We start from the raw sequence: 26,301 nt of genomic DNA, 5'->3' as shown, positions 1-26,301 counted from the left end.
CAGCATCCTTCCATACATATTGTCCCAGCTTTTTTGTTTGATTGTTTGTTTGATTGTTTATTTGTATAGCGCCTGTACACAAAGTGTTTCAAAGCGCTTCAAGGAGGGAGGGAACATGGGAGAAAACCAGTACATTCATACAAGTCCTTGAAACAATACAGAATGTGAGAAATAACTATCAAATCATAATAGATAGTACAAGTGCATGTAACAATAAGGGAGAGTCGAGGGAGGAAGGATGGAAAACAAAACAAGCAGTAACATTACTATGCCTGATGACAATTGTTGCAGTGCAAGAGTGACAAGAGGAGGGGGTAGAAAGAGAGGTGAGGGGAGAGGAGAATAGAGGTGAGGAGAGGAACAAAACAAGTAACTATCAGTTGAAGGTCGACGACTATTCCAGATAGTGCTGGGGAGGGAGGGAGAGGGGGAGGAGAAAAACAGAAGGGAAAGGGGGGACAGACAAGCTGTTATCAGTGGTTGAGGGACCGATGATGAAAGTGCATTAAAGTTTAGAGGTGAAGGGGGTGGAGAGAGGGAGGGAGAGGGGGAAACGTCTACAAGACAGGCGGCTACGAATTACTATGCCTGACGGCAATTGGCCTAGTGCCCAAAAAAGACAGATGGAAGACAGGAGGGGGTGATGGGAGGGAAAGGTGGTGGAGAGAGAGGGGAAAGAAGGGAGGATGGGGATAAGGTGTAAAGGCAGGAAGGGAAGAGGAGGCAAGGTGTAAAGGCAGGAAGGAGAGAAGGGGGGAGAAAGCAAACACAGGGGGAAAAGGGAAAATAGGGGGTGAAGAAGACGGTGAAGAAGATGGGAGATGGGAAAGGGCGATGCAGGAGAGACAGGGGACACTGGTGGGGGGCAGGGGAGACCGGGGACACTGGTGGGGGCAAGGGAGACATGGGGCCACTGGCAGGGGGCAAGGGAGACAGGGGATACTGGCGGGGGGCAAGGGAGACAAGGGGACACTGGCGGGGGGCAAAGGGGTGCGAGTGCACCCTCAAGGGACCTAGAAGGGGAGGCTAGAGGTGTACGGTGGTGGACAGGGGTAGACAGAGCCTTAGGAGTGGGCCTTAAGAGGAGGGCCAGCCAAGCCTGTTGGCCTCCTCATTGGCCCAGATGTAGTGGGCCAGGGCCAATCCCAGGCCACGAGCCGCAGGATAGAAGCTACTGCGGTGCCCAACAAAGAAAAAGCCATCTTGGAATGGCCGTGCCTCGAGAACCCAGTGAGGCAAAACACACAACAACACACAAAGCATGCCTGCAATCTGCTTATTATTGTCCAGAAGGTACATGTGGCTGATGGCAAAGTCACGTAGTGAAATTAGCAGAATGTATTATAAGTATGCTGTGGCGCCATCATGCGCCGATACAATAAGCCCAGGGGGGCTTACCTGCAGTTCCGAAAATGCACTGTATGCATTGCAGGACCTCAGGATAGAAACGGGGAGGCAACCAAGTCACAGCTCCGTTCGTTAATCCAGTCTTTTTTAATTGTGGCCATTAAATAAGAATTAGATGTTGATTTTGAAATAAAGAGAAATACAAGAAAACTGGAAATACATATTTAAAATAGTGCTTTTTTTTTAAAGTGTTTATTCCAAGTTTAAAAACATGATTCACTAAATAAAGCAATTATTCGTCCACTGCACACTTACAAAACTATTCGGTATCTGGCAGATTAGAAACTATGCTATTCAGTACACACTTAATTGGAAGTGCTTTGAAGTGCCAGCATGAAAGGCTCTGAAGTGCCAGCATGAAGCACCACATAGGAAACTAGAAAATGACATGCATGCACATCCAAAACAAAGCGCTCTGAAGTGCACACATGGGAACATGTTTAGTGCTATACAACACAAGCTAATAATTCAACAAATGATGCAAGAAATGATTTGTGGAAGCCGAATTAGCCTTTGAAATGTGATATGTACTAGACTTAAATGAGAATTAACATTGATGACATTAAGACATCCTTATATTTGATTTGCAGTGCCCGCTTTGAAACACAAGAGGCAGCATTTGAAAGGGAACCTTTTTCATGCTGAACATTCCCACTCCTATTAAAGAAATGTGCTCTAACTACTCTGATTTTTTAAAGGTTTGATTAAACGCTGTTCAACTACAGTTTTTTTTTTAATTTATTTTTTTAGCTCTCTGGATGTTCACAACATGCGGTGCAAGTGGCCCATTTGGGCCGAGTCAAAAGTTATGCGATGACGCCTATGAGAAGTCGAACTTCAGCGTGGTGGTAGGAACGGGAACGCTGAGAGGGGTGCAGATGTGGAGAGTGCCGGCTGCTAATTCATACAGGTCAGTCGACTCCTAATATATGACTGTAAAAGTGGGGGTGCGGACGCACCGAATACAAGCATCTAGACTTGCTTTCAGAAAGGCCTTAAAAACACACCAACAATTGCAAAATAAATTGATATATATATAACATTTCCTTACATGTTAACTATGGACTTGCTGAAAGCATGAATGGGTTTTACTTGCAGGGACCTAACAATATGTGTAAAAATATAGCCTAAAAAATGTGGTTATTGAATTACCACACCTTTTACAACATGCACTTAACAGAAGGTGTAAGACTAAATGCAGGAGAACATGGGAAACTGTAATTGGGCCTCATTACGACCCTGGCGGTAAGTGAAAAACGATGGCGGTAAATGGTTACCGCCATCGTTTTCCGCCAGGTCCGATCATGACTCCTGACCGTAAACTACGATGCCAATAGCGGCATCGTAGTTAACGCTGCCGCTAACTGCGCTAAGGGTGCGCGCACGCGACCGCCCACACCGTACTTAGCGCCATGGCGGAAAGGTACGCAAATGCCGACCCAAGCGGACATGCACCTAACGCCATCACCGAGGCCGCTAAGTACCTTACCGCCATGGTGCAAATAACGCCATCGCGAACCAACCGTAAAGGGCCAATTCAAGTGAATGCAGCTGCCACAGGTGCACAGAAACAGCACAGGTGAAGGCAATACAGACTCAGGGGAGTACAAAAAGAGCACACCCCACCCCTACCCACACCCAGTCACACTCCACAATGATGCCAATACGACTAGCAATGTTGGGGCTGGAGGACCTGATAGCAATGCATGTGCTACTACAACAGCAACAACAACAACAACAGGCAGCACAGAGGAGACGCAGGAGGAGAAGGAGGGCAAGGCAGGCCCAGCAAGCCCCACCAGCACAGCCAGTGCCACCACGCAGGCAGCCCCCAATCCCACGCATCAGAGCCAATCCAAACAACCTCACTGCTGAGCAGATCCACACCCTGTACCGTTTGGACCGGGACACCATCACCGCCATCGTAGACATGACACACGACGACATCGTCAGCATGATAGAAAGTCCAACCGCCATCCCCCCCCTACTGAAGGTAGTGGCTGTACTCCACTTCCTGGCCACAGGCACCTACCAGCACACAGTGGGGCACCTGCATGGCATTTCACAACCATTATTCTCACGAACACTCATCCAAGTGCTCGATGCCCTCCTCAAGCACACAGACGACCACATCTCATTACCACGGACTGCCCAGGAGATTGCAAACACCAAAGTGGGTTTCCATGCACTAGCCAGCATACCCGGTTGCATTGGTGCCATCGACTGCACCCATGTGGAATTGGTGGTTCCACGTGCCATGGAGGTACCGTACCGCAACCGGAAACAGTTCCACTCTATCAACGTGCAAATGGTCTGTGACTCCAACAAGATCATCACACATTGTTGTGCCCGATTCCCCGGATCAACCCATGATTCCATGGTCCTGAGGAACTCCACAATACCACGCTACATGGAGCGACATGCAGGCCCAAGATCCTGGCTACTCGGTGAGTGCAATGTCATGGAAGTGGGCATGGGAATGACGTACCAGTGCATACTCCACCTGGCAGAAAGGGGGGGGGGGGATGATGCATACTCCACCTGGCAGAAAGGGGGGGGGGATGATGCATACTCCACCTGGCAGAAAGGGGGGGGGGGATGATGCATACTCCACCTGGCAGAAAGGGGGGGGGGATGATGCATACTCCACCTGGCAGAAAGGGGGGGGGGGGGTGATGCATACTCCACCTGGCAGAAAGGGGGGGGGGATGATGCATACTCCACCTGGCTGTGAGTAACACAGAGAACGGATACAGAGGAAGGGCACTCACAATGCACAAAACCCCTCTGCATACATAGGGTGATGGCATGCAAAACAGGCCATGGCAGCAATGAGCATATACTGGTTGCATAGTGTGAATCAATTAGTGCATGTAGAAGTGAGCCAAGGTAACAGTTCCATGCCAGCCATGGTGGAACATCATGTTCCTGATCAGACAACATGACTGACACATACATTCTCGCCTACATACAGGTGATGCAGCCTATCCCCTGAAGAGGTGGCTCCTCACGCCAGTCCGGAACCCGCAGAACCAGCACGAGGAGGACTTCAACCGTGCACATACACGTACTCGTGTGGTCATAGAGCAGACATTCGGCCTCCTGAAGGCACGGTTCCGAAGCCTCAGCAGGTCTGGTGGGGCACTCCTGTATGGCCATGAGAAGGTGGCAAAGATCGTCATGGCATGTGTCATGCTGCACAATATGTGCGTCAGACGGAATGTGCCCCTGCCCCCTGACGCAGAACTGCAACCACCTGACGATGAGGATGAGGAGGGTGCAGATGGGGCGCCACCACATGGAGGAGGCGATGCACAGGAGGGGCGTGCCATGCGCCAAAGTATCATCGACCACTGCTTCTAGCACACACGGCTGGTGTTTATCGCATGGAGACTGCACTTGGGGCACTGTGTGTCTCTGGGACATGCACACTGTGGACTGTACACCAATAAAGCACACATACGCAATGAAAATGTCCACACATTTCCTTTTTTTGAAAGAAAAAAGTGTATTGGAACTATGAACTGTCGTGTCACACCCCCTCCCACCTCCCCCCTGCACACCCCAACACACCCCCTCCCACCTCCCACCTCCCCCCTGCACACCCCAACACACCCCCTCCCACCTCCCACCTCCCCCCTGCACACCCCAACACACCCCCTCCCACCTCCCACCTCCCCCCTGCACACCCCAACACACCCCATGTAGCTGTCAACAGATGCCTGTGACAGTGTCCACAGGCCGTCACAAGCCCCCTCTCCCGGCACCCGGGGCACCCCTGGCTGTGGAGCGCAGGTTGCGTCCGGAACGGCGCACGGGGCTGCTCTGCGCAGAACTGGCAGTGGAGGATGTCCCTGGCTGCCCCTGTGCATGCTGCTCCTGTACTGTGTGGGTGAGGTCAGTGACCGCACGACGCAAGCCCGCAAGTTCGGCACAGATGTCCCTGGACATGGCCTGCATGGCATCCCTCAGGGTGGCAGTGCTCTGCGCCACTTCCGCCCTTAGTGTCTCCGTGGCCTGTTCAATGCTAAACCTAGCCCCCACACATTCCGCGGCATGCTCATCCAGCATTGCGGACAGTTGATGCTGCCGTTGAGTGATGTCCTCGAGGGACGGCTGGCCGTGCTGGCCCATGGCCAGTGCAGGTGGAGTGATGGAGGGGCTGGTCCCCTCCTGTGGAGTGTGGACAGGGCATGGGGTGGAAGGCCACTCCTCTGCCTCAGTGTGCCCCTGTGTGTCGCCCTCATGGGGGCTGGCGTCTGAGAAACAGGGGGAATGTAGTTGGTCAGTGGGGCTTCTGACCTCCTGCTCCATGTCCGAGTCAGAACATGCAGCTGTTGCAGCTGTCTCCCCGATGTTGCTGCTGGCCGCTGACCCCCTGCCTTCTGTGGCAGGCAATGTCGGTGGAGGTGGAGCAGCTGCTGCTGGCCTGCTGCCAACAGGGGTGCTTGCCGGTGGGACCTCCGGTATGCCTGCAGTGGGACCTGCTTGTCGTGGGGTCTGCCTCACTGCAGCTGAGGTTGAGGGTGCAGGGAGGTTGTTGTTGGACTTCGCTCTCTTCGGCGCAGGGGTGTCCTGGTCCTCTGGGTGTGATTCTGTGCCTGTGGTGGAGCAAAGGTGGGAGGGCGTTATTGATGGGTCTACGGACTTTTGAATGACAATGGTTGACATTATTTTGGCCAGTGGATGAGGCAGATTTCAGGCAGTGCCATGCAGGTTGTCTCCTTTTGGTGTGGTATGTGGATGCAGGTATGCGGGTGCCAGCAGTGTATGCAGGGTGGTGCTCGCATGTGGCTATGGGCAGTATTGATTTGTGTTGCATTTACACTCTAGGGCAACCTTGTGCTACACATGATTGGACTGCTGTGACTATGGCATGTCTTGTATGAGGCACCTACCTTCATCGCCTGATGTCGGGGCTCCCCTTTCCATCCCTCCAACGCCTTCGATGGATTCCATGCCGATGGTGGTAGCACAGATCTCCTCCCACGGTTGGAGTTTCAGGGGGGATTCCGACCCTCCACCGGTTCCCTGGGCAAGGTTGCGGTTTGCCGAGATGACAGCTCTGACCCGTATGCGCAGGTCATCCCAGCGCTTCCGGCACTGCTGTGGGGTGCGGGGTACGGTCCCCACCGCGCTGACGCGCTCAGCCACCAGGGCCCAGATGGCCTTCTTCTTCCCGATTGCTGTCCTGGTCATTTCAGGGGAGAAAACAACACCTGCGTTGTCCTGCAGGGTCTCCGCTAGCATGCAGAGTTCCTCCCGGCTGAATCGCTCCTGGCGCTGGCGGTCACATGCCTTTTTCACGGATTTTGGCATTTTCGGGAACTTGGATGGGTGGGTGTTTGGTTGGGACAGGTGTCAGGGTTGGGTCTGGTGTTGTTTGGTAGGATGGCGATGGATTGTGTTTTTAAAGATGGCCGACGGGCTGCTTCCCGTTCCGGCGCGATGACGCTATTTCCGGTTTGGCCTTTTACGGCCGCCGCTAATTACGGTGGCCGTAAATTACGGTGGCCGCTACTTACGCTGGCGGAAGGGCACCTTGCTCGCTTAGCGATGCCGGTAGGGGCCTTTTCCGCCATGGCGTTATTTGCATTACCGCCATGGCGTAATGCTCGTGCGCGATGGGTCGTGATGTGGCGCTCTTTACGCCATCGTCCCACGGCGTAAACGCTCATTACGCCATGGCGGTAATGACGGGCGATTACCGCCAGGGTCGTAATGAGGCCCATTGGCACATTATGTATGCAATGTGGTACAGTAACAAGGGCGAGGAATGGCCACATTATTATACTTTAAAAACATTAGGATAGTTCCCACAAGGCAGGTTCCCACACATAGTGTTCACAAGGTAGGTAAAACGTGTGTTTTTCTGGTTCTTCAGTGACATGCTCGCGCGCGTGTGTGTTTGTGCGCCACGGATGGGTTGGTGGGGGTGTGTGTTTTTTGTGTGTGTATAGGACTTGAATGGTGACTCCTATCAGTGTCTCTGGGGTGGCACCGAACAAATTGAACACAGGAATAAGAGATTTGAGAAAATCCTTACATGACTGCTTTGTAAATACAAAAGTAACTGTCCTCCTCACAGCTGTGTTTTCACCCATTTGCGCAATTTCTATGGCCAAGAACTTCAGGTAATTAAAAATGTGTTTTAATTAGAAACATTTGTTCTAGCAAAATAGCTATCAATGGGTAGGTTGTGCTTGGTTTTAAAATGATATTGTATATTTTCTCATTATTGTAATCGCTGACTGTTCTTAATATTCTGGTTTTGCTTTTTAGCCTTATTTATCTTATGTTTTTTGGAGAGCCGACTCCAGGGTGAGGGTGCACTTTAAAACGTATATTGCATAAATGAAAAATAAACGGACCTTGACTCTACCAGGCATTAAGCAAGTAGACCACAGTCTTATTTCCAAGAAGAATTAAAAGTGAAATAAAATCACTGGGTGTTAGGATGCATTTTCAAAATCAGCCCTGTTGACAGATTCTGAGTGGCCACCTTATTCTGGTGAACAGGGAAAGACTCTGTCGAGCCAAACTGGGTAGCGTGACTGAGCAGCAAGGCTTATATTTACAATAGTGTGGAGGTGGTGAAAGTTGAAGTTAAGCACATACAGAGTGCTCGTTATAATAAAGGTTAGATGGGGCGTTGCTAGGGTTGTAAAAGATCCAGGGTGAGAGCCAATGCCATGGTAAGTTTAGACATCATATAACTACATTATATGAATGCACGCGCTGCGTTGCGCTTTTGATTGTTAATATTGAATACTCATTTGGAAGTACTACTAACATGTAGTTATACTGCCACTCCAAAATGTGAACATTCATCCAATAATGCTGGTAATCCTTTATGAGGTTACATAAGACAAAGGAAAGTGTAAAATATTCTAGGGTTTGTGATAGGCTTAAGGAGAACATCTAAGTATACATTGCATAGGAACTCGGATTGTGATTGGCTTCCCACTGTCAGGTGGACAATATATGCCTACCTCTAAAACATGTCATCCTAAAAATCATTAAGTACATGGTTTTTAATTGGTCTTTAAACTATAGGTTCCTTCACTATATGGACCTCTACAATTGGTTGGCACGCTTGTGCCATGTCTGGAGTATTCGGTTCACTTAGCAGCTTGTAAACCCACGCCCAGGTGCAAGGAGGTGGGCCTGACTCTATCTCACCAACCAATTAGCCCAACATCTCTCATCACCCAGGCATTCTGCCATGAAGATTGTCTTTGAACTTGTCCTTGCTAAGTGTCCTTGTCTCTGGGAATACATGGGATTGCGAGCACTTACTATTGTTGTTCTAGGACTCCAAGTTCGACCCTATTTTCATCCTTGGCTCAAGTGACAGGAGACCACAATATGGTCAATTTTGCAGGTTTTAAATGTCTTAAATGAATAAAACTTGGCACTCTTGGTGTACTTTCCCTGCACCTTAACAAAAGATGATTCATCTTTCGTACGTTCACTCCTTTCAAGAATAGATACCCGACCTTGGCTGCTTCAGTTTTGATACCAGGCCAGACAGCCTCGCCATGCAGCTCCACAATTTCAGCTTATTCTTGCTGCAACACAATTCTCCCTTTCTTCTTCATGGGTCCTGGCTTACTAAAATTCATGATACCGATGTCCAGCGTCTATACAGTGGCGGTTTCGCCTGCATTCTATTCACTACATATAGCCAGCTTCGATGATGACTTAATCTACCTTGCGTTTCAGCGTCTGTACAGTTATTGAATGGTTGTTTCTCTGCAGCACTTCGTGCATGTGTAATCTCCTTCTTTGTATTTAAAAGTTCACTTGTCTCTTTACTTCGCCATTAGTTTCTATAGAATCCATGCATCCTTTTCAGCCAATATTTCGGGACTTCACACATGTCTCTTGTGACGTCACTAGCTTCTCTCTTTGCTCTTTTTCATGTTCCTTCAGGGAGTTCCTCCCTCAGATTGTCACCTCTTCGGGGATACATTTCATAGGGTTGTCTCAATGGATATCTTCTTTTGAATATACACTTTGGCATTGGCACAACTGCTGATGTCAAACATGGCACAATCTCAGACTTCCAACATATAGGAGGCAGAGGGCGGGATTTTCTGCAGAGGCATGTAACTGCGCCTCTACACCGGGCATGCGCAATCTGTTCACGTGCTTTTGCTGCAGCATTGTAAAGTTCAATTTTACAATTTATAAAGAAAATCTTTTCCTTAAAGTGTGATTGAACTAATTGTACTTTCTGCTCCATAAATTACCAACAGCACTTTTGCCACTAATTTAATTTTGATTTCCCTTCTTCCCTAATCAAATCCAAATTTGTTGTGCTCTAAACTTGCAGCAGCACACCATGATTTTGCAAGACTCTCTTGCCTCGCATCAGAAGTATGTCCTCCATAATCGAAATTACACACACTCAAAATGAGAACAGTTATATGTGCTTGACTGCACAGTTAAAGCGTTGGCCAAGCCCGCAAGCAATGGAGCAAATGGCTTTGACGTTTTCTGTCTATGAAATGGACTCAATTGAGTTATAAAAAAATGATATCCAGACAGTCAATTGCAGGCTGTGCTAGGCACGAGCTGGATGTCCAAAGCCATGCAAAAGTATGCAATCAGTGGAGAAGCCAATGTGCAGGGTACAATTCTTCACTAAACCCTGCATGACAAAAAGGCCTTTAGAACCAACCTTTAAATTAAGGCTTTATATCAGCAACCCTTAATTTGCATGTGTTTATATCGTGTGTGTCCACAGCATGCCATTGCCGCCGAGGATGTGTAACTGGTGTGGCATAAAAGCTGCCACATAACTACAACAGTGCTCTTCAAAATGTAAACATAAAGCACTACTTTTGAAGGCGGTATTTGGATTCCACCTACACGAATGAGAGATATAAAACTGAGAGCCTGAGACTCACAGACTGCGATGAACTGGTTTCTGCTCTGCAGGAATACATAGAAGAGTAGGGGCTAGAATATCCACTCAGACCTCACAATGCTATAAAACAAGATCCGAAACAATAATAAATACAGTTTAAGAGATTTACCCCCTTAATCATTTGTGGTAATATGGGCTGAGGGAAAGCTATGCTCCTAAAAGGGGAGTGTCTGTGATTCAGTACCGACCCAAACAGCAAAGGATCGCAGTACAAAATAAAAGGAATGTACAATCAAGGTTCTATGAAAATAGATACACTTTAATAAAACATCCCATCTGCAAAATAACTCAATCAAAAAACAGTACATGAGGAAAGAACAGAGAATTAGAATAGCTGGCACAATTTAGCACTATGGGTAATGAATCAGGGGTGTAAGGTAAATGAAAAACAGAATGTTCTTAAAAGGATGCTTTTATTGGATGAGAAAGGGAGCAAAAGTGACCTAACCATTCTCTAGTGCCCAAGTGGATCAAGGGGGCAGTTACTGAACAACAGTACATTGTCTCGGTTCTTAGGTGGTCCAACAATATTGATACTCGGCCTCAAGCATTGGTGCAAGCGGATCAGTTTGAGTACAGTGGATCTTGTGTGACAAGCAGCAAGCGTTCATTGAGCAGGTTCAAATGCAGTACCTTTCTGCGGCTCAAAGGCGGCTTTTGTTGAAGCAGGTTGGGGTGATCTACAAGATCTCTTCAATGTCTTGCTGAGTCTGGTTGGAAGGGTCGATGTGTGATGATCCAGTCGTTCAAGTTGACAGCAACAGTAGTCAAAATGGTGATCCTGTTGGTCTAAGGTGCGGCTTGGCAAAGTGGCAGTTTCGAGGGGCTGAAAGAAATAATAGTGTAAACCCTGGTTAGAGTTGGCAAATGACTCTCCAGCAGTTCAATTTGGGTGCCGGCCACAAGGGGTTGATTTCAGCCTAGCAGGGACGATGCAGCATTGAGTGGCTCAATTTGCAAGCAATTGTTCGACGGTTCGGAGGAGAGCCAGCACGTAGCAACAGCAGAAACCCTTGGCCTCAATGGTCGGTTTCAAAGCAGCAGAACGGGAGAACCAATTCAGGGGCCCGTGGACAGGGTGAGTCCGTTGATGGTCTGCTCTCCCAGCCCTGGGATATCCTCGTGCAAAATGGCAGGTCCTAGTCCACGGAAGAACATCAGGTAAATTCAAAGATAGAAAAATGGGAGTAACTTCATTCCCTAACCGTAATATCAAGAGTACCATATCACATCACAAATGGTTCTTTGGGAGAAACCAATATTGAAAACCAATTAGATGAACCAGTGGCTTGAGTAAACACTGGTCGTGAAAACAATGTGTTATCTAGCCCTATTGGAAGAACACCCTGTCCCTAGACAGGGATGCCTGTCCCTAGGTAGCATATGGTGCAACGCCTGTCTAATAGGGATAAAGAGGAAGCTGTCCCTCATCCCACCACTAGTGTTGAGAAAACCAAACTGTATATGCGTATTAAATCGTCATAAAAAAGCAACCAACAATAGAACACACAACTCCTGAGCTGCTGGAGGTGACACGACTGGCTATTAGATTGTTGTCAAACCAGCTTAATAGCTTGCATGGGCTTTTAAATAACCGTGGGAAATTTTCATCCGTATTTTATTCACCCTAAGGCAATCTAATTAGGCCACATGAGGGAGTTGTGGTTTTGAAATCTAAAAAGGAATGCCCGTTTAACTAGGACACTGTAAAATGCTCACGTGATGTGAGTAATGGGCTAAAATCTCATTTCTTTTAGGATATCCCCCCTAATTACGGGGGATATCTAAATGGTTATGGGAGCACCCATGGCCTTTGAGGTCGACCGGTTTCGATGGTATAGGGAATTCAAACCATCTTCTTCAGGACCATCAATTATGTTCCGCAGTAAATCTGTCTTCCAACCTTGCCTTGGGGTTTAGGCAAATGATGGACAGACTGCTCCGTCTCCTGTGAGGGAGACACAAACAAATGCAAGAGAGCTGGGTGTAAGTCACCCCGTTTCTCACTAGGATACAACAGCCAAAAATACCACTCTTGATGAAAAACACCTTGTTTTATACATGACAATGAATCACTAGAGGTGGGCATACCAAATATGCATGGCCACTAGTTTTGTGGGGGTGCGCTAGTTCTATCACTCCAGGGTCAGGAGGGAATGAGGAGAAGTGAAGCAGCAGGTCCATTGATCTATAAGTGTCTCAAAGAAACACCATATGATTGTGACTGTCTAGCATGCATCCCAACACCTGATAGTGATGCATGCTGTCAATTTGTGAAAGAAAGATGAATGAAAGGGAAAAGGACCAACCTGTATCAATGTAGTGTACAGGGTGGGAAAACTAAACACAAATGCATTGGTAACTTCTTAGTTCTTTTAATTATCCTGCTGTGAAAGGAAGCAGGAAAAAACAAAAAGAAATTGTCAGCAGTAGATACATGAATGCCATCAGTGGTGGCGCTGAGCGCATGTATTGCTGCACTCGTGTAATCCAGTGTGGCATTATAGCGCTTACCTCTTAACAAATTAGTGAAGAGCCAGGCAAGCCGTCCAGTGGAAGGGAAAGACGCTATTATCCACTGTGCGCGCGTGAACCATGGATTAAGTACTCCCTGGTTATGTGACATAGTGGGCAGGGCTTACAAAGTAAAAACTTGCGGCAGAGCATAGTCGTGTGTAAAGGCGGGCAGCCATAATTGGCTATGCAACTGCTTTTGGAACTGGAGAAGTGCCGACCGGGGAAAGGGGGAATGGGGAGAGGGGTTGGATTGGGGCGGATATGGGAGGGGTTGGTTCGGCGAAATGAAAAATCAAATAAAACGAATTTGAGAAAAATGAAAGAAAGCTGGCTTTTAGTGTGGGACAACAATTGCACTAAAAGCCAGCTGGCTGCGCTCACTGATCTGGCCAACAACACTGAGATAACTATAAAACCTGCAAACAAAGGTGGTGCCATTGTGATCCAAGACACCACTGAGTACAACAGCATGGTAGAAGCTTTACTCAGTGATCATACCAGCTACCAGGTCCTTCCCACCGACCCTACACCTAACCTACAGTCACTCATTGCACCCAACATCGAGGAAGCAGCGTCAGAAGGCTATATTAGCCCCCAAGAAGCCGCTTTCTTGACACCTACACATCCGCAGACACCTGTCATGTATGCCTTACCTAAAATCCACAAGGGCCTTTTGCCTCCTCCCGGCCGTCCAATTGTCTCTGAAATCAATTCCATTCTTGAACCACTTTCACAATATGTAGACTTCTTTATCAAGCACGAAATACCTAAGATGAAGTCCTAAGTTAAGGACTCCACTGCTATGCTTGTCCTATTGAAGGATATGGTTTTTGACACTGAAAAAGACTGGCTGGTAACAATAGACATAGAGTCTATTTATACCAAAATTCCGCAGCAAGACACTTTGAGCATGTTGCAACGTTTGCTAGACTCTGGAATAGAACTCTATGGAGTACCATCTTGCTTTATAGCCCATTTGGCTGAAATAGCTCTGACCAAAAAACGTTTTCCTGTTTAACCATTCCTTTTACAGGTCTCTTGCATGGCTATGGGTGCAACATTTGCACCCTGCCTAGCCAACTTGTACGTTGATTTTTTTTTAACACACTTTCATTTATCCACACACCAACTCCTTTCATGGACATTTGTTGATCTGGCGTTGATATATTGACGGTATCTTCATGATCTTCAGAGGCACAAGAGATGATCTGACTGCTTTCCACATTTGGCTTAACAACCAGAAACCCAATGTCAAATTCAATCTATAGATGGATAGAAAACACACACATTTTCTAGACTTAGCCATTTCAGCATCGAATGGCAGCCTAACATCTAAGGTTTACAAAAAAACAACAGACAGAAACTCGTTATTGAGCTAAATCAAAAAAGAAATAAAAAAACTATGGTCCATCCTGAATGCTGGCAAATGCTCTTTACCAGTACCCCGTTTTGCATTAAAGAGGCAAAAAAACGTCAGAGACAAATTGGTTAAAAGTCTCCCTCCAGCCAATCCACCGCATTTGACACAGCCCACATTATGGAACATCAATCCACCAATGGGGCACTCACCATGTGGCCAATGCTCAATGTGTGCTCAGACTGCAAGAACCACGACCATCGATATAGGCTGGCACACACCCTGGGTACAAAAGCATTTTACTAATTGCAATAGCAGGTGTCAAATACATGACCACTTGCCCATGCGAGTTGAAATATATAGGAATGAAAGTCCGAGCAGTCAAAGCACGGATGATTGAACATCGGTCCTGTATCAGAACAGGGTAACTAACTGCACCTCTTGTTCCACATTTCTTAGCTGAGGGGTATACAGCAGAAACCTTCAAATGGATCACCTTAGAAAAAGTCAAACTGCCCATTCGAGGTGTCCATTTTCATGATATCTTGTTTAGATTAGAACAGAAGTGAATTTTCAAATTGGACACTTGCCGTAAAGGACTCAACGAATGTATTCAATGGCAAGAATTGTCAGTTATGAGATGCTGAATCCTCTATCTCGTCCATGGTTTTATGCATACACCATCCCCTTTGACAAAGATATTACTTCTGGGTTCCCATGCACTGACATTGGCATAAGACATTACATCTATGGCTTCCTTGTAGTAAGATTGGACCATCTGTATGCCCAGATCAGTGGCCCCTTTCCAGCACAACATGCAAGCCGCTCCATAAGCAGTGGCCTATGTGGCAGCATGCTTTCAACTGCTGCCAGCTATGAGACACATGAGTAGCACTATTCTCCTCTTTTCATTTGCTGTCTCGACACGATGGCACTAATTCACCTTTCATTTTTTTTCTTCACTTTTCATTATGATTAGATACACTATCCAATCATTTTATCAAACAATAAAAAACTTGTTTTTAATTTCTTTAATTTTTCTCAAATTCATTTTATTAGATTTTTCCTTTTGCCGAACCAACCACCGCCACCTCCCCCCAGCCAACCCCCCTACCAACTCCCTTTTCCCCGGTCGTCACTTCTCCAGTTCCAACAGCAGTTGCATAGCCTATTATGACTGCCCGTGTTTACACGCCACTCTGCTCTGCCGCGATTGTTTACTTTGTTAGCCCCGCCCACTATTTCACGTAACCAGGAAGTACTTATTCCTTGGTTCACACGCGCACAGTGGATAATCGCGTCCCTCCCTTCCACCGGACGGCTCACTTGGCTCTTCACTAATTTGTTAAGAGGTAAGCGCTATAGTGCCACACAGGCTTACACGAGTGCAGCAATGCATGTGCTCAGCGCCGTCACTGACGACATTCATGTATCTACTGCTGATGTTTTTTTTGTTGTTTTTTCCTGCTTCCTTTAACAACAGGATAATTAAAAGAACTAAGAAGTTACAAATGCATTTGCGTTTACTTTTCCCACCCTTTACACTACATTGATACAGGTTGGTCCTTTTCCCTTTCAAACATCTTTCTATTCACAAATTGACAGCATGCATCACTATCAGGTGTTGGGATGCATGCTAGACAGTCACAATCATATGGTGTTTCTTTGAGACACTTATAGATCAATGGACCTGCTCTTTCACTTCTCCCCATTCCCTCCTGACCCTGGAGTGATAGAACTAGCACACCCCCACAAAACTAGTGGCCATGCATATATGGTATGCCCACCTCTAGTGATTCATTGTCATGTATAAAACAAGGTGTTTTTCATCAAGAGTGGTATTTTTGGCTGTTGTATCCTAGTGCGAAACGGGTTGACTTACACCCAGCTCTCTTGCATTTGTTTGTGTCTCCCTCACAGGAGACGGAGCAGTCTGTCCATCATTTGCCTAAACCCCCAGGCAAGGTTGAAAGACAGATTCACTGTGGAACATAATTGATGGTCCTGAAGAAGATGGTTTGAATTCCCTATACCATTGAAACCGGTCGACCTCAAAGGCCATGGGTGCTCCCATGACCATTTAGATATCCCCAGTAATTAGTGTGGATATCCTACCAAAAATTTGATTTCAGCCCATTACTCACATCACGTGAGCAATTTACAGTGTCCTAGTTAGATGGGCATTCCTTTTTAGATTTCAAAACCACGACTCCCACATGTGGCCAAATTAGATTGCCTTAGAGTGAATAAAATACGGATGAAAATTCCCATGGTTATTTAAAAGCCTGTGCAACCTATTCAGCTGTTTTGACAACAATCTAATAGCAAGTCGTGTCACAGCTCAGGAGTTGTGTGTTCTATTGTTGGTTGTTTTTTATGACGATTTGATACGCCTATACAGTTTGGTTTTCTCAACACTAGTGGTGAGAGGAGGGACAGCTTCCTCTTTATCTATCCCTATTAGAGAGGCGTTGCACCATACGCTGCCTAGGGACAGGCACCCATGTTTAGGGACAGAGTGTTCTTCCAATAGGGCTAGATAACCCATTGTTTTCACCACCTGTGTTTACTCAAGCCACTGTTTCATCTAATTGGTTTGCAATATTGTTTTCTCCCAAAGAACCGTTTGTGATGTGATAAGGTCCTAGTCCACAGCAAGTGTCATCCCCAATGTGCTCTGGGAGTGGGCAGAGGGCATAACTCTCCACTGCCTTGGACTGCTACTTCTCACCTCAGTGGTTGAGGGCTTGGGAAAGTACAACTCTCCCAAAGGAGGCCCAGTGAATCCTTCTCATTTGTTCCAGAGCGGATCAAAGAAGTGATGGGAGACCCATTCTTTTAAATGCAAAAGCCTACAGGTGATTGGGATAAAACTAGCCTGCCTTAGTGGTACAATCCCTGTTCTTGAAAGAAGTGGACTTTGCCCTTCTGACATCACACCCAAAGTACTTTTCTATAGAGCAAGGGTGCACAACATAGGGCCTGCGGGGCAGATGCAGCACTTTGCATCATGATTTATGGCCCTCCAAGCCAGAGGAGGTCAATAGGGCGCACACTTTTCCTCTCTAAAAGGTAGAAAGCAAGCAGAGCAAAATAGAAATGAGAGGCTGGCACCTTCATCCTCATTTATGTATATTCATCTAAGACAAGAAAACAAAATCACCAAACCAAGTGAAGGAAAAATATGTAGTCATTGCTTAATTTGTACTGTGAAGAAAAAAAATGAGTCCTTGAATTTTTGACAAAACGTGAATGGCAAAAGGTTGCAAGCTTGATTTATGTAAATTGCCAACTTCTTAAACTGAAGTCACTTGTCAAAAGCACAAAATAGGAACAGCTTCTGAAACTAAACATAACGTGTTTTTTCTCGAGATAATAGTATGTCAGTTTTGATATTGTAGTTGTGATACAGCATGACTGTTGACATGGAACCTGGTATTTGCATAAATGAATCTGTGATGTCATTTTTTCTTTAAAAGGCCTACCAAAATAAAACACAATCACAGTTGGGGTTACATTGTCAGCATTCCTTTCTTGTTAACCACACGCCTCAAGTCTTTTACTCTAACAAACATTCATGTTTTCATAATGTTTCATTGAAATATAACGGTATTTTCTCAGAAAATTAAGAAATAGGACAAGAAAGTCAATAAGCACATTTCAGAATGCACCTATTCTCTCACTTAATATTGACATTTTTCTGGCGCAAAAAGCCTGCACTAACACCACTTTAGACAGTCTACCCCACCACAGAAGACTTGTAACTTACACCTGTTCCCTCCAGCAAAGCCAGATTTGCACCCCTGCTCTAGAGTAAGTGGAGGGGACAGGAAGGAGGGAGAGAGGCAGAGAGAAACAAAATGGTGGAAGTCTCATTCAACTGACTAGAGCCCTCCTGACTGCTCTAACACCGCCCCTTCCATTCTCACAAGGATCAAAGGCCTCTAGAATTGCAGCATCCTGGTGTAAGGCTTGGCACATGGCAGCTGTCTGCTGTGTGGCTGGCTGAGGGTGTTACCTACCCTCACAAAGACATCAAAGAAGAGTCATGACCATTCAGATGCCTGTCCTGCCATTTGGCCAGAATACACATCACCTTGCACAGCTGAACTTGGCTCACAGGAGCTGATTCTTGTGTGACATCAAATTGGGTGTGGCTGCAATGATTATTAAATAGTGTCATGCACCATGCCTTAACCCAGGCATAGCTTTGTTCTTAGAGTTTACCCTGCCACCATCATAGGATATTTATGATGATCATAGTTTTGGTACAGGGGTGCACATCTTAAATGCAGCCCTTGCAATGCAGAGGCCTGGCTGTCACTGCACCTCTCAAATGGGCAACTGTGACCTCTGAACCTGCTCTAAGCCACTGTTAGAGCAGGCACTGCAAATCAGAATACTGATGCAACAGGACACAGATACACACTATGCTTTTGGCATAGAGCTTATGAAAGGGGAATCTGATCAGCAGATAACCCTTTCAGAGATGGAATTGCCTGCATAATTGTATCAAATTAATGAGAATCAAAATACCCAGGGCTTTTACAACCTTGCCAAATCGCAATCCTTCACAAAGACCTGTTTCAGTGATGTGAGAAGGATGTATTGCATAGTACGCCATTTAGTGCTTCTTCAGGATCCTTCATCTATTTAATAGACCAGTGAGCAGGTGAAGCCACTTCATATCCCTATGTCTAAAACTGACCTTCATTCTGCTTTCTTTACCCCCCTGCTGTGACTTCCAACATACTGTCCCCTTCTACACCAGTGAGCAGTGTACTGTGAGCTGACCGCAACTGACAAATGCCATTGATGGGCCTGGGGCAGGGTCTCAAGATGAAACAATGGCCAAGCCAAGTTATTAATAATTCATACTAGTAGAAAATAGAGTGACTTCCTGTAAAGAAATACCTTACTTCATCTGTTGCCATCTTTACAACCTGTGACTGCCCTTAAGACATAAATACATATATGCCCTAATTTCCATAGGAACACAATACATTCTTGTCAGTAAAAAGAGTTAAAGCAGAGGTAGCAACAATTGGATTTGAGTCAGTAACATAGCTCAGTGGGTTGAGTGCTTGCTTCTGCGATTTGTGCATGATCTGCATGTAGGTTGCAGGTTCAAACCCTGGGGAGAACAAATCAACTTTTCATTATTCCTAAATCGATAAATGAGTTTCAGTTGGGTGATAATACATGTATGTAAATGTTCTATGTACAGTGCTTTGGCGAAAAAGCTATATAAATTACAAATCATTATCATTTTACAAAACCACTGTTGATAATTAAACGAGACTTATTTCAGCCATAAGTGAAATTACATTTTGCGTCCCCTACCTTGTCAGCACTGGGACAGCATTTGCAACTTGCAGTTGGCAGCGTAGGTGAGCGCATGATTTTAAATAGACCTAGAATGAGCCCTGGCTTAAGAAGAAGTAGTTTCTCACGTTGGTAACGACTTGCCCACCTTCCACAGACGTCATTTGAAAGTTGCCATGGTTCACAACTGCCACTTGCAAGGGTCATCGGCCTCCCCTGCTTGTGGTGGTGTAGGTGAGTACATCATGTTAACTAGACCTAAAACCAGCCCTGACTTTAAAAGAAGTAGTTTCTCACATTGGTAACAATCTGCTCACCTTCCACGGGCGTCATTTGGGAGTCACCAGGGGTCTCAATTACGACCCCTGACCTCTCCCCTGCGACGACTGACTGGCACTGTCTCTGTGACCCATGGATAGGGGTTGCAGAAGCAGAGAAACTGAAAGTAAAGAGGCCTCAGACAAGAGCCCTCTTTACATTCAGCTTTAACAGCACCCACTGCCCCATGTCCTGCGGGGCGGGGGGCAGACTTTCCCAAAAATCTTTTTGAAGTCACTATAACTTCATAAAGATATTATTTCCGTTACAGTTTTTGATAACGAAAGTAATTTCTTTTTGCAGTCAGAGCAACTTCAAAAAGAGAATATTTCTTTTTGACCTCCGAGGCCTCCTCACCAACAGGACATGGTGGCCTTCGGCTCTCTGCTCTGCACATGACCTTGCATGCGTAGAGCATTGGAGCTATCGGCCTGCCTGCAAAAGAGTTCCTTGAGCAACAGATTTGGGAAAAAAGGCGAGAAGATGTATTTTGTGTAAGTGTGTCTGTGTGTGCGCAAAGGTGAGCGTGCGTGTGTGTGTGTGTGTATGTATGTTCTGTAAAGTGTGTGGATTTATGATGTATGTGGCTGGGTGTGCATATGTGAGTGAAGGGTGAATGGGTACTCATGTAAATGAACAAGTGAATGGTGTGTGAATGTGTGTACTTGTGTTCAATGCCCGGATTACTTACCGTAATCTTCATTACTGATAGTGCAGCTCTTCCTCATTCCTGTACTTGCCTATGAAGCACCTTGCCTCATACGTAGGTACTTGGACAAGGAAGAGGGACGTGGAGGTAAGAATGATAATGATGTATTATTTATAAAGCACTTATGCCTAAGCACTTTATGTAGAACAGATATAGTTGATACTCATTTATCAACCTGGGAAGGATGAAAGGCTGAGTTGGCCTTGCCGGGATTCAAACCTGCGACCTGTAGATCACACATAGATCACAGCAGCGAGCGCTCAACCCTCTGAGTTATCTTACTGGCTGTGCTGAGTAGCTGGTTTTGGGGGTTGGAGGTGGGGACGGTGGGGGAGCAGGGGGGTGCTGAAACGTAATGGGCACCCATGATAAAGCAGGCATGATATGTGTTATTAGAGGCTAGACTGACATTTTGGTACAGCCAGTCTAGTCATTTCTTACTGTGGCATGACATTTGTACTGGGCATATATAATGAAGTAAGCATGTTAAGTGTTATTACCTGTCTAGAGTGGCATTTGGGTGCATCCAGTCGAGCTATTTCTTACTGTGGCTTGGCATATTTTTCTGGGCATCGATAACGAAGTAAGCATCATAAGTATAATACCTGGCTACACTGGCATTTGGGTGCAGCCAGTCTAGCCTTTTCTTAATGTGGCAGTGTATATTTTTCTGGGCATCCCTGATAAAGTAATCAGGATAAGTGTATTACGTGGTTAGATTGGCATTTAGGTGCAGCCAGTCCTGGTATGTTTTACTGTGGCTTGGCATTTTTTATTGTGCATTAAGTCTACAGCACACATGATAAGTGTTATTACGGGACGAGTCTCCAGTCTACAGACACTTTAAAGAGCAGCGACACTCAATTGTGCAGATGAGATGTGTCAGACTTGAGGTAATCCACCCCTGCCGAGTGGAAGAGACTTACACAAGAAACTATTGCAGCGTGAATTATATTGGATCTATCATCTTGATGCTATTTCTCGTTGGGTATGAAAAAGGAATTCTATTTGGGTCAGTTCGTATAAATTCAGGCTAATATAACACACCTGAAGCCTGCATAGGAATCATTACTCACAGTGGGTTATACAATTGTAATTGTAATTGTTAATTTGTAGAACTCTTATGCACAATTTAAGTGAAGTTTCAGAATGATAAAACAAAAAATGACTCACATACTAGGCCCGACAGCATTACTACTAGTACAAGTGCATGACAAGAAGGAAGGTGAGAAGAGGGAGAAGAAAATACAATCCATAAACTACCGTACTAGGCCAAAGACGTTTCAGATAGCGCAAGTGGATAACAAAGAATGAGGTGATATGTGGGGGGGAGAAGGAGAAAGTAAATACGGAAACAAAAACTACCGTACTAAGCCTGGCGAACTAGGCCTAGTGCTTTCTAGGTAATGTAAGTGTGCAGACAGGAAGTGAAAGGGAGAGGGAGGGGAACACGTGTCCCCAGTCCAACATGGCCCTGGGTTAAGTGCAGAGAGGGTACACTTCTCCTGGAACGAATTCTGGAAGTACAGTAGTGGTGAGCAGAGTGCAGAGGCCCAGAGGCAAGTGCAAGGACTGGCGGGGGAGCCTGGGACCTGTGAGGCTCTGGAGGTGCACCAGGCGACCAGTCAGTAGAACAGAGCAGATTTAGGGAAGAGAAGGAGGAGGGATGTAGGCGAGAATAGAGAGGAAGTTAGCAGGGGAGAGGGATAGAGAAAGAGGAAGAGAAGAGGAAGGTCTTAAGGAGTTTCCGGAACTTAAGAAGAGCACGCTCAAGAAAGAGAGAGGCAGGAAGGTTGTTCCAGAGGGAAGCACCTGAAGAGGATAACAATCTACCCCGAAATCTCTGGTTGGAAAAATGTCTCACCCGCAGAGAGTTGGAAGAGGACGAGCGGAGGGCTCTACAAGACATTTGTATTTTCCTTTTCCTTGGGTTTGGGCGCCAGGCGAACCCACACCTGTTAAGAACAGCAGATATTAGTTTGAGGTAACATACCCCCATGTGTCCACTTCACAGGTGTCTACACCTATTAAGATCATCATACTTTAATACTATTTGCTATACCCACAACGTTCACCAAGTTATGCATACTATACCAGCGCGTTCGTTACTAACCTAACTAGACATGTGGGAAAGGATAAAGACACTATGAGAGTCCTTTACTGTTTTAAATCCATATCATGTCACCAAAACAGACTAGATGATCAATGTTGCCTCATCGGATTGTACGCTCAATGAGCAGGTATCCCCATATCTGATGTAACATACTCCACTTCTAAATCCAATCATTAACGATTTTTAGACTGTACGCCCTCTGAACAGGGGTTACGCGCTGCCCCAATGAGTGTCTTGATTCACATACAACAAAGATTACCAGAGTTGGGATGTAGAACTGATGCTTTGTTTTGCATTATCACATCACATCTGAGTCTGCTCCGGATTACTCTTGACCATAAATTTGATCATTACCCAGGCTAGTTTTTTTCAAATACATTTTGCCCCAATTAATAGCTTATTCTCCTTTATTTAGCTATGTTTCATCCTGATGATCGCCTTGGGTCATAACCGAAACATCCATCAGGTTTTTTCGTAAGATGCCCCTTGATTGAATGTGACAAAATGTATTACTTTATCTGCCTGATTCATTAGGATTAAGCATTATTACCACTGTCACATTGCCATTTTTGGCCAGCCAATGATTAGCTGGGCCATAGTTTGGATGCTTTGTCACTATGGCAAAACAGGAATAAAGTACTGCACATTCTCACTGAGTCACTATAGCCTAGCGGGGAGTGCGCCCTTTACTGCACCGCAACAGCAAAGAATTCTAAATATAGCCTTGCACGGCAGCAGGTGGCGGCTAGCAACTGCGGTGTACACTTGAGCTCGGGGAGCGGTGTGGGCTGAGATGGGGCTGCAGGCAGGGCACCACGGCTCCCTTGCGCTTTCTTCTTGCTCAGCCCTACTGGCTCACCCTGCCCTCTTGCTTTTCGGATCCGCCAGAGCGCCGGGGACCACTCGGGTGGTGATGGTGCGTGGTGTGGTTGTCCTTTAAAATAACATAACATCCATGAACCCAAATAGGTGTGTTTTCTCATTGTCTGCCACTATCTAGGAATTGTCAAATCTAGGTTTTTCCTCGTGGTCTACCATTTGTGAAATCTGGGCCTTTCTCCCACTATCTAGGAATTTCCAAATCTAGGTGTGTTTCCTGATTGTATACCATTTGTGAAATCTGGGCTTTTCTCCCACTATCTAGGAATTTTCAAATCTAGGTGTGTTTTCTCATTGTATACAATTCTGTGAAACCTAGGCCTTTTTTCCCACTATCAAAGACAAAGCAGTAAGAAAAACCTGCTTACCCAACTCTAAACCCGCAAATTTCCACATACACTTTTCATACAGAAACTCACACAACTACTTCTCTGCACAGCAACCCGCGCATACTTCACCACATTGCAACAACAGACCAACCAAACATAACCCGGCACAACAGCAAAAGGGAATTCCCACTGACCCGAAAACCGCACTTAAGCTCAGCAAACGGTACAAACCAAACTGAAGCTGCCAACAGGACATCACAACTCTCACTTTCCTATTCCCACTACAACCTACTAACCCCGTAGAACCCCTCTTTTTTTCACTCCCTCCTTTTCAGATCCGCCAGACTGCCTGGGGATCACACCGGTGGTGACGGTGCACGGTCCAAATACCTTTAACAGTAACATCAACATATCTGGCCTGCATTGTGCTGCCAGCTTGTACATGTTTTCTTAATGTGGCTTTGTATTTTTAATAGTAAAGCAGTAAGATAGCTCAGCAGGTTGAGCGCTCGCTGCTGCGATCTGTGTGTGACTTGCATTTCGCAGGTTCTAATCCCGGCAAGGCCAACTCGGTTTTCATTCTTCTGAGGTTGATAAATGAGTGCCAACCTCATTTGGCGTGATAATTGTACGTAATATGTGGTATTTACAGCACTTTGGCGAAAGTGCTATGTAAATAACAAATCATCATCCTTAATTAAACCATTAACGCTCCTGCGTACTGTTGGTAACTTGGATTTTTTGGATAATGTATTATCACAGCAACTGGAAATGTAAGGGCTCTACTTATCAAATAATGATAATAGCTTAAAGGATAGTTCCGGGACTTTTTTTTTATTGTCCCTACGGTTCGGCCATGTGTTTTTAAGCATAAATCGGTAGATCGTAGAAAACTTTCCTATGGACCTTACCCGACTTTTCGTCCATTAACGCACTCGAAATCAGCCGCCATTTTGTGATAATCCTATCATTTCCCCCCATCGACCTGGCTCACCTGCGTTTGCGGCACTAAATCAAATCCCCCGCCCCTGAGCCTGACATCAGCAGACGCGTACCGCCCATTTCCCAACGCCAAAGCACGTTTCGTGTCAACAATCGCTGCGCCTCAGCTAATGAAGTGTCGCCATGGAAATGGCAGGACGCCTCTTTCCTCAATAAGTATAAACACACCGTTTCACAACACACAGCAGCAGATTTTCGATTCCATTCCTCTCTCTGTGTTACTTTGAGTATTCTGTGACTCGTTTCTGTGCTCTGGTCAGCTACCTTCGCCGCTTCTAGGCCTTGTGAACACCTGTACCATCTTTGTAAATTATTTTACTTTCTTTACCACACAATGGCTACAATAATGCCGTATATGTACGAGCCCGAGTACACCGAGGAGGAACTACTGGAAAGGCAAGCACGTGAAAACGATGGGGATTCGGACGGCAGTTGGGAGGACCAGTCAACGGATGAAGAGCCTGGACCATGTCGCATGGACGGCGTCTCCACCTGGTGCACGTGCAATCGGTGCGAGCTAATGCCAACTGAGGAGGAGAACTGCTGCTGCCGTGAAAATTCCAGGTGCTTGGCCTACATTTCGGAAGGCGAGCCAAGTCCGCAATGCATCACCGAGCTGCCAGAGTTCAGGGAAGCCTGCCTCTCACGGACCGTGTTGAGGATGATGATGGTGCTTATGCACGAACTTCGCGGCACTGTTCGTCCGCGTAATCCGAGTAACGAGTAAGTATACTCTGGTTGTGATGTCAGTGATGCCACTACTATTTCATGGTCGTCTCCCACATATAAAATTACATCTACATATCGTTCGAACGCATGTAAATTGGTTCCATATTGTGCATTTTCTAGATAGAATTTTTTTCAAAGCAGAATGACATTTTCTACGACATTGATAAGAAAGTTTTGTCATTTTAATACAGTTTGCATCTTTCTTTTTCACAGGTGGTACAGGCTGGTGGCCTATCGTTGCTTCACTTGGTGGCTTCACGGGAGGCTCGGACACCGCATTCGGAGAGTAATACCTGCCTGTGCGGTACTTGCCATTAGACAACATTTCCCCAGCGACAGTGGACAATACCGCAGATTTTCCCTGGATGTGCTGCAACCGGAACTTTACAATGTATGATGTTTATTATTTATGTTCAATTGAAATTAAGATCTAAAATAACACCCAACATATATTTTAACAATGGTTGTTTTGATTTTTTAAATGAATCTAGTGTGTCTCCATTGAATAGTCTCCCTGTGCCTTGTCTTGTCACACCACATGTCTCCTGCCAAGCATCCTCCCTCACGCTGGCCGCCCACCTTCAATCCACATAAGTGTGTCTCCATTCACGAGTCTTCCTGTGTCTTGTCTGCACGACCACCGCCCCAATCCACCCCCCGCCCTATCAAAGGTAGTTCGCA

General features: G+C 46.0%; 1 protein-coding gene across 1 annotated transcript in view; it reads left to right on the top strand.

Annotated features, from left to right (window-relative positions):
- The window catches only part of ALK (ALK receptor tyrosine kinase), a 3,554,133-nt gene that overhangs the window by 2,996,496 nt on the left and 531,336 nt on the right, over positions 1–26,301 (top strand). Inside the window, exon 12 of the mRNA XM_069608653.1 lies at positions 2,158–2,317. Coding sequence (XP_069464754.1) covers positions 2,158–2,317 — 160 coding nt within the window. The remainder of the gene's footprint in view (positions 1–2,157; positions 2,318–26,301) is intronic.

The sequence above is a fragment of the Ambystoma mexicanum genome, chromosome 4q (assembly GCF_040938575.1).
Source record: "Ambystoma mexicanum isolate Mex_15411 chromosome 4q, UKY_AmexF1_1, whole genome shotgun sequence".
Taxonomy (NCBI): Eukaryota; Metazoa; Chordata; class Amphibia; order Caudata; family Ambystomatidae; genus Ambystoma; species Ambystoma mexicanum.
This window is presented reverse-complemented; position numbering and strand designations above follow the sequence as displayed.